The sequence below is a fragment of the Chaetura pelagica genome, unplaced genomic scaffold, assembly GCF_000747805.2.
Source record: "Chaetura pelagica isolate M959 unplaced genomic scaffold, ChaPel_1.0 scaffold571, whole genome shotgun sequence".
Lineage (NCBI taxonomy): Eukaryota > Metazoa > Chordata > Aves > Apodiformes > Apodidae > Chaetura > Chaetura pelagica.
The window spans coordinates 530,914-542,720 of record NW_009952064.1 but is presented as its reverse complement, the minus strand read 5'-3'; the positions used below and the strand labels follow the sequence as shown (position 1 = coordinate 542,720).

Genomic DNA, 11,807 nt, shown 5'->3' with positions numbered 1-11,807 from the left:
GTGACCCTGCTGGTGAGTGGATGTTTTGCTGTGAAGCCAAGTGATTCCCAGTGGTTCCAAATCTTTTGATGGGAAATGCTCCTTTGCTGAAACCTAGACCCAGCAAGAGGCAGAACTGTGATCACTGCTTGGTTAGAATTCAAGTTTCCTCCCCAAGATGTTTTGACCTCAGTGTCTGGTTGCAGGAAGGACTCAAGATGACTCAAATGAGACTCTTCTGTAGGCCATGAATACCACGAAATACCACCACTCCCTGGTTCTCTCCCCCTGCTGAGCAGCACCGAGCAGCATCACTCCATGCAAGGACCACCCTGGGATGGCGCGGAGCTGCTCCACTGCTGTATTTATTCTCCAGCACTGTGAGCACCTTGTCTAACATGGGCATCACCTGCCTGCTCCAAATCTTTTTGGCTTTTACCCAGCTTGGTGGGGATTGGAAGGAGGCAGCTTGGATAGAGGCAGCATCAGACCTCAAAACCCAAGGCATGGGAGAGCTTTGTGAAAAATCCCATGCCGAAAAACTGGTACTGAGCGTGTCCAGAGGTGGTTATTTTCCCTGTCAACCTTTCTAGTCAATTTTGTGGCCAACTATATTCTGAAAAAGAATCCTAATTGCTTCCAACGGATTTGAAGGGGCAGACTGGAGGAGAGGGGCAAAGCACCAGCCACTGGCAGTGGCAAGATGGGACGGGTGGTGTGGCCGAGGGCGGCGATGGCGCTTTGCATATCCCCGGAGCAAGAAAAGAAAGAGACAGCAAACAACGACTGAGGAGGCCTAACGGGGACTTGTTTTACTCTTTGACATGCTACCAGCAGGTTTTAATCTCAGAAGAACCAAAATAAAATAAAAAATAAAAATAAAAAATGAAAAAAAAACCTGTAAAAATCATTACAATGATGAAAAGGGATACGACACAGGAAACACTCCACTCAAATCACCCGCGTGTCGTCGGCTAGTTTATACAGTAGGCACAAAACAGACCTAGAACCACCTGCAATAAATGTTAACCAGCGTTGTTCTCACCCCTAAACAAGTGCCACTAGCCTGATGTTCCTAGTCAGCCACAGCTGCAGAACCTTTGTGCTTAAATTGCTCAGCTTAGGCCTCCTTTCTTTGGCACTGTTCACCCATGCCGTGAAGGAGCGGAGACTCGTAACAAAGACAGTGATGGAGAGAGGAACAACAACAACAACAAAAGATTGATTGTACAGTACATACATACAGTATCTTCTAAATTGTGATCAGTTGTTTATTGGTTGGCAAACAAGCTTCACTTTTACAACAAATATTAGTAATGAGGTCATTCCACTGTTGGGACCGTACAAAATGGATCATAAATTAAAAAAAAAAAAGAAAAAGAAAAAGAATAATAAAAAGAAGAATTCATACTCGGTGCTGCTAATTTACCTCCAGAAAACTTATGTTACTTTAAAAAATCCTGTCAAATAAATAAACTTCCTGTTAGGAAAAATAACGAACAGAAGACTTTTTAATTTTATTTTTTTTTGTAAATCACTGCAAAGTACTTTTTTAGTTCTCTACGTGTCAATCGTTTTTCTTCTTAACCACTGCAGTACAAGTGCCTAAACCAGCGACCAGAGGGAACCACGAGGGCCCTTCACTCCTCCAGGGTTGTGACTGTTTTCCTGTGGAAGCCCCGCTACGACGACTACTAAGAAAAAAACCCAACCACCTCTCAGCTCCTGGATCATCACGATCAGTTGTGCACTGGCAATGGGGAAGTTTGCCCTTCTCTAGCCTGCCAAAAGGTCTGCCTGCAATGTGCCAGCTGAAAAAAAAGAAAAGTCATACAATGAGGAAATAAAAAGGCTACCTTGGCTGAAAAGAAATGGTGATGACATTGCTAAAAATGGTCCTTAGGAAGTGATTTTTTTTTCTTTTTGTTTGTTGTTTGTTTTTATTCCCCCAGTGAGATTTATTTTTTTTCTTAACTGAGATGGGGAGGGAATGAAGAGGGGAAGGGTGATGGAAGAGGCAAAACAAAAATAAAAAGAAAAAAACAAAAAGAAAAAGAAAAAAAGGGAGGAGTTATGAAAAGCCTTGCTCCTACTGGTAGACAAACTTACAAGACCAGCACAACAGAAAAAAGTTCTTTTTTTTTTGTTTGTTTTTTTTTTCCACTACATTAACAGGGACGCGAGTTCTGGAGGAACAGAAAGCAGACTATATGTGCAATGCTAGTATCTGTACATTACATAGAAATTGTTTGCTTCTCTTTTTCTGCCATTAGTTTTTTTGTTTTTTGTTTGTTTTTTTTTTTTCCATCTGTTAATACAGCAAAACGTAAAATATGCCTTTAGCACGGAATTCTAGGATTCCCTTCCATCTCATTAAATTCGCTTTTGTTTCGTTTGCTCCAGCAGCAAAGGGTGCTGTGGGGAAACCAAGTTGTGAGTGACCAAAACCCATGACGTGATCTGAATTGGTAAGAAAGAGTTTTGCTAAGTTTGTTTTTGTTTTTTTTTGTGCAGCGCTCCCATCTAGATGCGTCATTGCTACTAGTTTTTTTTTGCCTTTTATTTATGAGAAGGCCACAAAGTGTGCCGTTATCTATCTCTTTTCATTAACATAATGAAGTCTGTCTGGAGGGGAGGAGGATGAGGGGAGGAAGGGTGGGGGTGTGTGGGGGGGTTGGGGCAGCAGTTCCTGTTCTCTCTGGGCTGGCCTAAAAATTCCAGTAAAAAAAGTCCCGAGAGTTTCCTTTCAAACAGCATGAAGATTTAGGAGTACACACAATATTACCACTGTTTGGATTAACTCAAAACAGTAAACCGAGCATTACGGGTGGGGCTTTTCCTTGTCCCTTTAGCTGAATTTTTTTGCTGAAATCTTCTATAGACTAGTGACCAAGTGAGCGGGTCCTTTTGCGCTGCCGTCCGGGGAGGTTCCCTCTTTGTTTGGCGGGACTATAAAACCATCGCTGCTGCCTCGACCTAGCTGGTAGTAAGTGTGTAGCTGATGGACGTGGTTCCTGGAGCCAAGGTTGGGCATGCTCTTGTAGTACACGTCGTCGGCGTCGCCAGCGCCGCTTTTGGCCGCCGGGGGATCGGTCTGGGTGCTGGCGGTGACGCTCTCTGCCATGGGCATGCCAGCCAGCGCGGGCATGCTGGTATAGAGAGAATCCCTGTTGGGCGACTGCAGGTCGTCCGTGTGCTCGTTGGTCAGCAAGGGGAAAAAGCTCTCGCTGTTGTCTTGCGGGATGCGCCGCCGGCTGTAGAGGTGGGGCTGGTGGTTATCTGCCGAGTACACCCGGGAGGGCAGCAGCGGGGCATCCGACTCCTCGTGGATGAGCTCCAGGCCCAGGCTCTCCTCCTGGGTGAAGGAGGTGGCGTCATCCAGCACGATGGCGTCGTCCTCGCTCCCGCCGCCCACGTTGTTGACGAGTTTGTTCATCAGGTTGCGGCTCTGCTCGCTGGAGCGCTCGTGGTTGTTCAGGTAGGAAGGGATGTAGTTGGAGGTGAGTTCCTTCAGGATCTTTTTCTCGAGGGCGTTCTCGGTGTGGTTGTACCCGCGGTCAAGGATTTGCACGCAGTTGCTGAGGTACTCGCCGCTGGCGATGCTGTAGCTGTTGCCGTGATTACCATTCAGTGGTAGAGTATCCGTGACACTTGTATCCCTGGCATTGTTCAGAAGCCCCTCTGAAAAACATTACACAAGAGAGGGTGACTTGTACAAACAGGACACTCACCCGGGACGTGCACACTCAAACCCCCTTCCTAGGCTGCCACGGCTGGTGGGGCTCAGCAGCAAGGGCAGCACCGTGGCCAAAATAGGAGGGTGCAGCTCCAGCTATAACCAGCTTAGCATCTTCCCACCAAAAACGAGAAACAGCTGGTGGGGAGCAACAGCCTCTCCCAGCTGGTACCTCCTCTGGCTCTTGTGCTTTGCTCTAGGTATTCCCAGGGGAGCTAAGAAATAGGTACCCTGTGCTGGTCCCACTTGCCCTGGCTCCTGGCTCTTTGGAAGAAGGGGGCAATTCCACCCAGGTGAGGGAAAATCATTGGCAGCCCAGGTTAATAATTACCCAAACTTTGTTTGGGAGTGTATCCTTCCTGGAGGGGAAAAAAATAAATCAGCTGTCCCCTTTTGCTGGGCAGGCTGCCATGAGAAAGGCATAAGGCCTGAATGGTGGGATTCAGGGATTATTGAGGCCGAGGCACCAAGTGCTTCCTGGCCCAGGCTTTTTTGGAAGAAGGCTAAATGCCCTACCTCTCCTGGAACAAGGGCACGGCCAAAATTATTTACTCCACAACAGCCAGGTGGGGATTTTCTAATGCAACTGATGTTGGAGGCAGCTGCTGTGGCATCTTCTGAGGCCTTTAAAAATACCCCCATTTCACCTGCAAAGTTAAAAGCCAAGGGTTCAATGGAAGGTACGACTAGTACTGTCACCTCCATGGTATGGTGGGCTTGGGGGAAGCTGTGAGGAAGAACAGGAACTGGGGGTGCCTCCCAGCTAACTCCCTATTGCATCTCTGTAGGTGTCTCAACGCTACCAATGTAAGGCTGGAGCTCAGCTCTTTCCCAGCAGGCTATGGGAGGTGGCAGGAAAGCACTTTGAGAGCAGTGCTGCACAAGAGGGCAAGGGAGAAGAAAATCCAGCCCAGCACTTAAGCTGCCAAGCTTTCTTTTTTGGAATTACTGGCCTCCTTGGAAGGAGTGCAGGTGTAGGGATGCATGGAACATCAGGTCGACCTTTCAGCTAAGGGCTCCAGCCATTGTCCAAAACTGGCAAGCAATTCCCAGCAATCTGTGGTGGATTAGAGGAGCTGTTAGCTGACAGTTTCAGATGAAGAGCTGCTCATGCCATGCTTGTTACATGGCATGGGTACTTCCTGAAAATACAGGGTTTGGTCTATATCTGTGATGGAGTAAGTGGCTGCATGTCAAGGGCTGGAAAGTGGTACTGCAGGCTTGCTTCTTGCTTTTGAGTGAATGCCCCCAATGTGTCAGTCACCTTCTAGGTCCACAAAGCTTAGAGGGTGCTGCTGGTATCCTGAATTTCCCAACAAATGAGGGAGCTGTGCAAAAAAATAAATCAACTAGCCATCACAGACATAGAGCAAAGTCGTTGATTTTCACGGTGGAAGGTCTCCAATCGAGTGGCCATGACTGAGGAGAAATGAAAAGTGAGCATTTTAGGGGGAAGGACTGTATGTAATGGGTGATGGGAACAACAGCGTCTGTCTGATGGGCACGTTGGGGAAGGTATGCATTGAGGTGCTGAGCATGGTGCTTCTGCTGCCAATGCATAGAGCCAGGGAAATAAAATGGAGGCATCACGGGTGAGGACAGAATGGGGTCTGCAATGAAACCGGCCACAGAAAAATGCCATGACCTCGCAAATTAAAATGTGAAGTTTAAAAAATAAAATAATCATACGCACAGTTAGATGAGAAACCAGGCTGGGTAAACAATGTCACAAAAACAAGAAATAAAAGAAAGCATCATCTAATCTCATCTATATATATATATATGTCCACGCACATATATATATATACATGCACATATATACACACACACGCATACACTTATATATACACATGTATATTCATATTCTTTTGATTCCAAAACTGTGAGATGAATTTCCTTTATTAACTACATCATCTATATGTGATGCAATAAAAGTGAACTAAAAAAAAATTACATTTGATATGCAATGTTTAGCTTTACTCCCATACTTGTCTCTCTGTAGGGCTCTAAACGACAGCATGAAGAAAAGGAAAGAAAAAACAACAAGTAAGCTTACAGCGACAGTAGGAGAAACATGAGTCAAAAGCAAATTGATGATATGCAGAAAAAGAGAGTTAACGGAAATAATTTCCACTGCCCAGAATACATGAATTTGTTACATGGTTTATTTCAGGTTAAAAATATTGACATTTTAGACAGAAAAAAAAATATTTTACGCGCAATATTCAATATGCTCCATTTTTTATTTTCAAAAAAAATCATCACATTTAAAATGTTTTCCAATGCCATTATAAAATGTTCAGCATGCAACACAAATCAAGAAATAATGCCTGGAAATTGAAGAAAAGTCTACAGCTGGTAAGAGTAAGCTTGAAAAGACAGGCACTGTCAACATCACTTCCAAAGTCTTAAAAGGAATGGCTTTACTTACTGTTAGTTATAATAACCCCTGGCAGTTGAAATCAAAATCCATTTCCTTGCTAAAAACGTTTTGCTGTCCATCCTGTCCAACAGTGCTTTGTAAGAGTATGATTTTGCTCATCATGGGGCTGCTGCCATTTTATAAACTTTGGGTTTTACAATCTCTGCTCTTTTTTTAACCCAACACATGGCAAACTACATGGACTTCGCAAAAAAAAAAAAAGTGTAAGAGCTAGTTTGAATGATGGCGTTGCTAAGTGAAGTTATTGAGAAGAAAGGTTTAAAAGAAGAAGAGCCAGAGATGAAGGTGATGAATCAGTGACAACTCTCAGATACCCATGTTGCCATTGTCTGTGACATGTTGGGGTTTGACGACAGCTCATTGATCAGGTTGCCACCTTCTCTTAAAATGAGCTCTCACAACAGCATTTAGGCCGTTTCAAGAAACTCCTGTGCCCAAGAGACCAAGGCAGCCGAGGTCCATCAGCTGCCAACGGTGGTGAGTGCTCAGCTGTGGGGTGCCAGACCCCTCACCCACCATATCCTCCTTCCTCTACACTCTGTGTCCCATCAAGAAATTGCTTCCACCACCAGGAAATGCGACTAAGGCCTTTTAGGCTCTGATTCCCTGCCTTTTTCCAAGGATTGTTTTTTTTAGGCCTCTGGAACCTGGTGATTCCCCACCACATGGGGCAGCTTTGGCTTCAGCAGAGAGGACATTTTAAAACACTTAACAGCAGAGGGGAAAAGGAAAGGGTGAACCAGATCAGGCCCCACGTTTCTTACATCATCCTGTCCCTGTCAATGGCCAGAAGTGTTATATGAAGATGCAAAAAAAAATAAATAAATCATAGTCTTAGTGATGTGAAATGAGTTAGTTGAATGATGTTAGCTAGCAATGCCCTCACCACCCAGTGATCCAGCCAAGGCACGCTGACAGATGGTGACAGCATCTACTTTTACAATGCACCATCATCATTTTAGCATGCCTGGTGGTGCAGCATCCTTAAGCCCCAAACAAACGCTGAGGCCACTAGGCCTGGTTGGTCTTGCTAACCTTCATTTCTGCTGTGGGATCTCCAATTACTCAGTTTGTAATAGCCCAGGGACAGTAACCAGTTTGAAAAGCAAGAGCTACATCGGTTCTCTGGTCATTAATTCACTTCCAGCCTCCTGAAAAGAATGGGTTGGTTTCTGCTCCCTCTGAAGTCTCTGAAGGGCTTAAATGGGATCACTAGTGGTCCCACCCTCTTCATCTCCCACAGATGAAACCTGGTTGAGTATCTGTTATGCATCTGGCTGTGTTGCACTGAACAGCATTTAGAAATCAGTTACACTATTTTTGTGGAACAAAATGTTGTTAGCCCAGGTAACTGTATCAGAATCTAGTCTTAAAAATTAGAAGAACACAAGACCATTAAAACGCACGTAAAAGCTTTTTGTCACATTTCTGCCCAAATCACTTGGGTTCAGTTGAGGCACCCAGACCTGAACATCAGGACCTCTCTTAAGTGACCCAAAATTACCTGTTGCCACTTGATTTAAAAATCCCCCAAACTTCAGTGTTATCATGCAAGAAACTATACAGAACATCAAAGCTCATTTTGACATTTGTGGTACATGGAAGTTCTCAAAATTCACAACATTTCATGTTTAACCGTAGCCCTTCAAAAAGGGAAAAAAAAAACATCTGTGGAAGAAAGTTTATTTCATGAAGTTAGAACAGTTTAGGAAAGAAATGAAGAGCAAAAAGGTCAAACACGTGTGCTTTCCTTGTGCTTTGAATGAAAATAGTGATACAGCTGAACATCTACTTCTAACATAAACAGTACGCTGCCATACAGGGTTTTCCTGCTTGCATTATCACTATTTCCCTTTCCTTAGAGATCCTTTACTGGAAAGGGGCACCTTCACTGGGAACAGAAAGCTGACAGAGTGCTGACACACTTGTGCCTGAATGCAGCATTCCTCTGTAATGATTCAGCAATCTTGCAAGCTCAAAACCAGAGAAATGATCCCATGGAAGTGGCAGAGTGGGACAGAGCCACCGACAGACACTCCCCAGCTCCTCCTCAGGTCCAGCCTGTGCCTCTCCCTTATGGAAGCATCAGGACATCAGCTTACAAACATGGTCCTTTCCCACAGCTGGAGCAGAGACAAACACAAAGGTGACAAGAGACTGATTTCTACAGTGGAAACCTCTGACTCTACCTATTTCTTTTCTGTTGCTGAAAGGAGGACATGTAAAGGGTTCTTATTTCCCTATGCCTTTTTGTCTTGTTTTGTTTGGTCGTTGGGTTTTTTGGTTTGTTTGGGTTTTTTTCCTTTCTAATAGCACATATAAAACATATTCATGCAAATGGCAAAACATGTATTAGAATATCTAAACTCTGCTCTTATGAGCTGCCCTATGTTCCTTGCTTCAGCTGTCACTTTTCTTAGCAATCAGGGGCAGTTTTGCTTTATTTTGCGTTTCTTTTTTCCCTAGGAAAGCTGGTGTGCCATGCACCACATTTCTCTAAGCCATTTCAAATGAGAGCAGCTCGGTTGGCAAAGGCCATTTTAGCTTCACTTACCTTCAAAGGTGTTCCTGTTTCTGAAATGAATGGTTTAACAAGGAAATGTGCTGACAATAACGAGAGGGATGGAGATGTCTGACAAAATACACACACAAGACCAAAACAATACAAAAAGCCAGAATACTGGAGAAAAATAAATAAATTAATATCAAAACCACCGTGAATGCTTTGAGTTGAACTGATGAGGGTCTCTTAAAGTGATTGCTCATGGAGAAAAAGCCTCTGGAAAATGGAAAGATGCATTGAAATGAAAGGAAGAGGAGGGGATCGTTGGGTTTTTTTTTGTGCCCAGTTCCAAAAAAAACAAAAGCGTGTGTGCGTGGGGAGAGGGAAAAAAAAAAAAAAAGGAAGAAAAAAGCGAAAAAGAAAGAAAGAAATGGGCCAAAAGAAGCCACAGAAAATGGAATTCTCACTAGAAAAATTAGAGAGAAACTCCAGCACACCTTGTGTGTTGTACATGCTGACGGAAGGGTTGTTATAGACCGCCGATTCCCCGAGCAATGTATTATAAGGGTTGTTAGTGCCATGAGGACGAAGCAGAGCATTGGTTATAAGATGATTAGCCATGGCTCCTGGAGCAGCCCGATAGAAAGACAGAGAAAAACAAAAACAAAAACAAAAAAAGGTCAATCAGGCAAATGTGGTATTTTAAAAAAAAGGGGGAAAGAACATTAAGAATGACAACAGTTTGAAATAGTCCTGATTACAAGCAGCCAGCTAATTAGACTCAGAAAACTGCGCCGCTAAAGCAGAACAGATGTTACTGACAATGCACAAATCCAAACCAATGCAAAAGAAAATGTATCAGAAAGCAGATAAGCTACATTTATGGTGGTTTCCCAGTCGCTTGGAGTGTAAGCAAGGCTATGCCCACATGCTTGCTACAAAGAAAGAAAGGAAGATGGCAGCCTACACAATGTGGGGGGGGCGGGGAAAACTCTCTGGTAAGTGCCAAATGAATTTAAAAAAATAATATGACTAACAGAAAACAGCACATTCATCTCCCACTGTGGGCTAGGATCTCTTTTATCTGTCTTTTGCAACATGGCTAAAATCAAAAAAAGCAGAATTAAAAAGAAAGGATGGAGTAGACAGCCTTTCCAAAGGCTCTCAACACTTCTCAGAGAACAGCTGTTTTCTCATGTCTAAGACAGCGAGTTTCACTGCAGCTCCTGCTCTGGTACTATCATCAAGCACATCCAGAACCACCCAAATCTACCCTTGAAGGCAAGAGCACCACAGCTCCACCAGGTGTTTCTATCAGGAGTGAGTGTGGTCACACAGACCCACATTTCAAAGCTGTTTGTCCTGCAAAGACCTTGTTTCCTCACTCCTGGACCTCTTTGCTGTAGTTTCCAAGCACTTAGCCAGCAGTTGTTTATCCCTTGAGTGCCAGCCTCTGGATGTGTGCTTTTCAGGATCATCATGGCTTGGCAGGCAGCTGCCAAGACCTACCTTGACTCCTATTGCAGGCATCAATCCATGAAACAAAGCCTTCCCCCAGTTTTAGCTGACCTACAGGATCAAAAAACCCCAAATCTCCTCTGAGATCCAAAGAGACAACTGACTCAAAATCATGTCCTCAAGGCTATTCCCACTGTCACTGGTAAAGACCTAGAGCAGAAATACTCAATAACAGATCATGATTTTTACTTCCAGGGCTACTAAGACAGGGCTGTCAGAAGGCTTGGGTTACCTGCCTATCACCAACATCTGATAACCACAACACAAACAAGTGACCAAAAAGCCAATTCCCAAACCCAGCAACCCTTGCAAGGATACCTCCATCAGCAGCTGGGGCATGAAGACCACATTTGCCTCTTCTAGGGGTGGAGGTGGCCCCATGGAATGGTGAGTCTCTGCGAGGCACATGGTGTGCTGGGCATGCTGCCTTTTTTTGCAACTCTTACCCGATTTATTTTGGTTTAATTTTCTTTCTTTCTTTTTTTTTTTTTTTTTTTTTGGATGGAGTTGCTGAGGATATACAAGCCCCAAGAGCCCCTGGCTGGTACAAAAGCCCTTAGCAATGAGCTCTCTGAAAACCCACACCTACTAATTATTTTTTAAAACAAGCAAAAACTGGCTGAACCTAAGCCTAGGTGGAGGCCTCCAGATCTGCCTCCTGTGGTGCTCATAGGTTGCCCTGGCTCTGTTTCCCAGGATGGAATTTCTCCACTTCTCAGCAGGTAGAGGGGAGAGCAGACCACTCTCCTGCCTCTGCCTCAGCCTCCTAAGCCCTTCCCAGTCCCAGACGTATGGCATTAGTGGATCTCTAAATCAGTCTTTGGAGCACGGGACAACAGTCGAAGGCGGCGCTACACAGGGGCTGCATGCCAGGGAGGCTCCTCCACACATGCAGCTGGAAAATAAAGACTTGTTTTCTCTCACCTGATATTTTTGGCTATGCTGATGGAAAGCAAGATGAGCTGCTGTGTTTGGAAATAAGGAAACAAAGCTGTCTCCTGTAAGAAAACATTATATGAACGCTTAACTAAGCAACCTTGAATGCAACTAACAGGTAAATGAGTAAATTCTTTCTTTCTGGTCACGTGTTTTCCATCAATCTCATGTGTATCTGGGATGAGGGACTGTAGGAACCACTTTTCTTCTTGCACTAGTTTCATACAACTGTAAGTCCTAAGTCCATTAGAATTGTTTCTGGTTTCGTCCCACTTTTAATCAAGCCAGGCCATAAAAGATTCAAAAAGGCACTCACTTTTATACAGGTAACAGGAATGTCCAGAGTTAATGCCAGCCATAAATTCAGAAGTGATATAATCCTTCCATTTGAGATTTAACCCAATATCCAACTCAGTCCCTAGGAGATTTGATACAGAGAAGAATATACCCACTGGATGGTTTGGAATGCTTTAGCTTGAGGCATCTTTAAAAGGCAACTGCCAGAAAGGCATCTCACTCAATATATCCCTGGTCTGATTTTGTTTAGTGATCCCTAGCAGGTGGGAACAAGCTCATCCTGCCAGGGCTGGGAGGTTGAGCTGTTCTGCATGGGGGATGCTCTCACTGCATGTCAAGAGAGAAGAAGGAGGGGTGTGTATCAGGACTTAACCCTTTGCTCACCTGTGTTCAGC

The 11,807-nt window shown here is 44.3% G+C and overlaps 1 protein-coding gene across 1 annotated transcript in view; it reads right to left on the bottom strand.

Annotated features, from left to right (window-relative positions):
* Positions 1-2,854: 2,854 nt before the first annotated feature.
* Positions 2,855-11,807, bottom strand: part of LPHN3 (latrophilin 3) — a 269,403-nt gene continuing 260,450 nt past the window's right edge. Inside the window, exons 23-24 of the mRNA XM_010004508.1 lie at positions 9,159-9,287; positions 2,855-3,660 (exon numbers count right to left, since the gene is read on the bottom strand). Coding sequence (XP_010002810.1) covers positions 2,855-3,660; positions 9,159-9,287 — 935 coding nt within the window. The remainder of the gene's footprint in view (positions 3,661-9,158; positions 9,288-11,807) is intronic.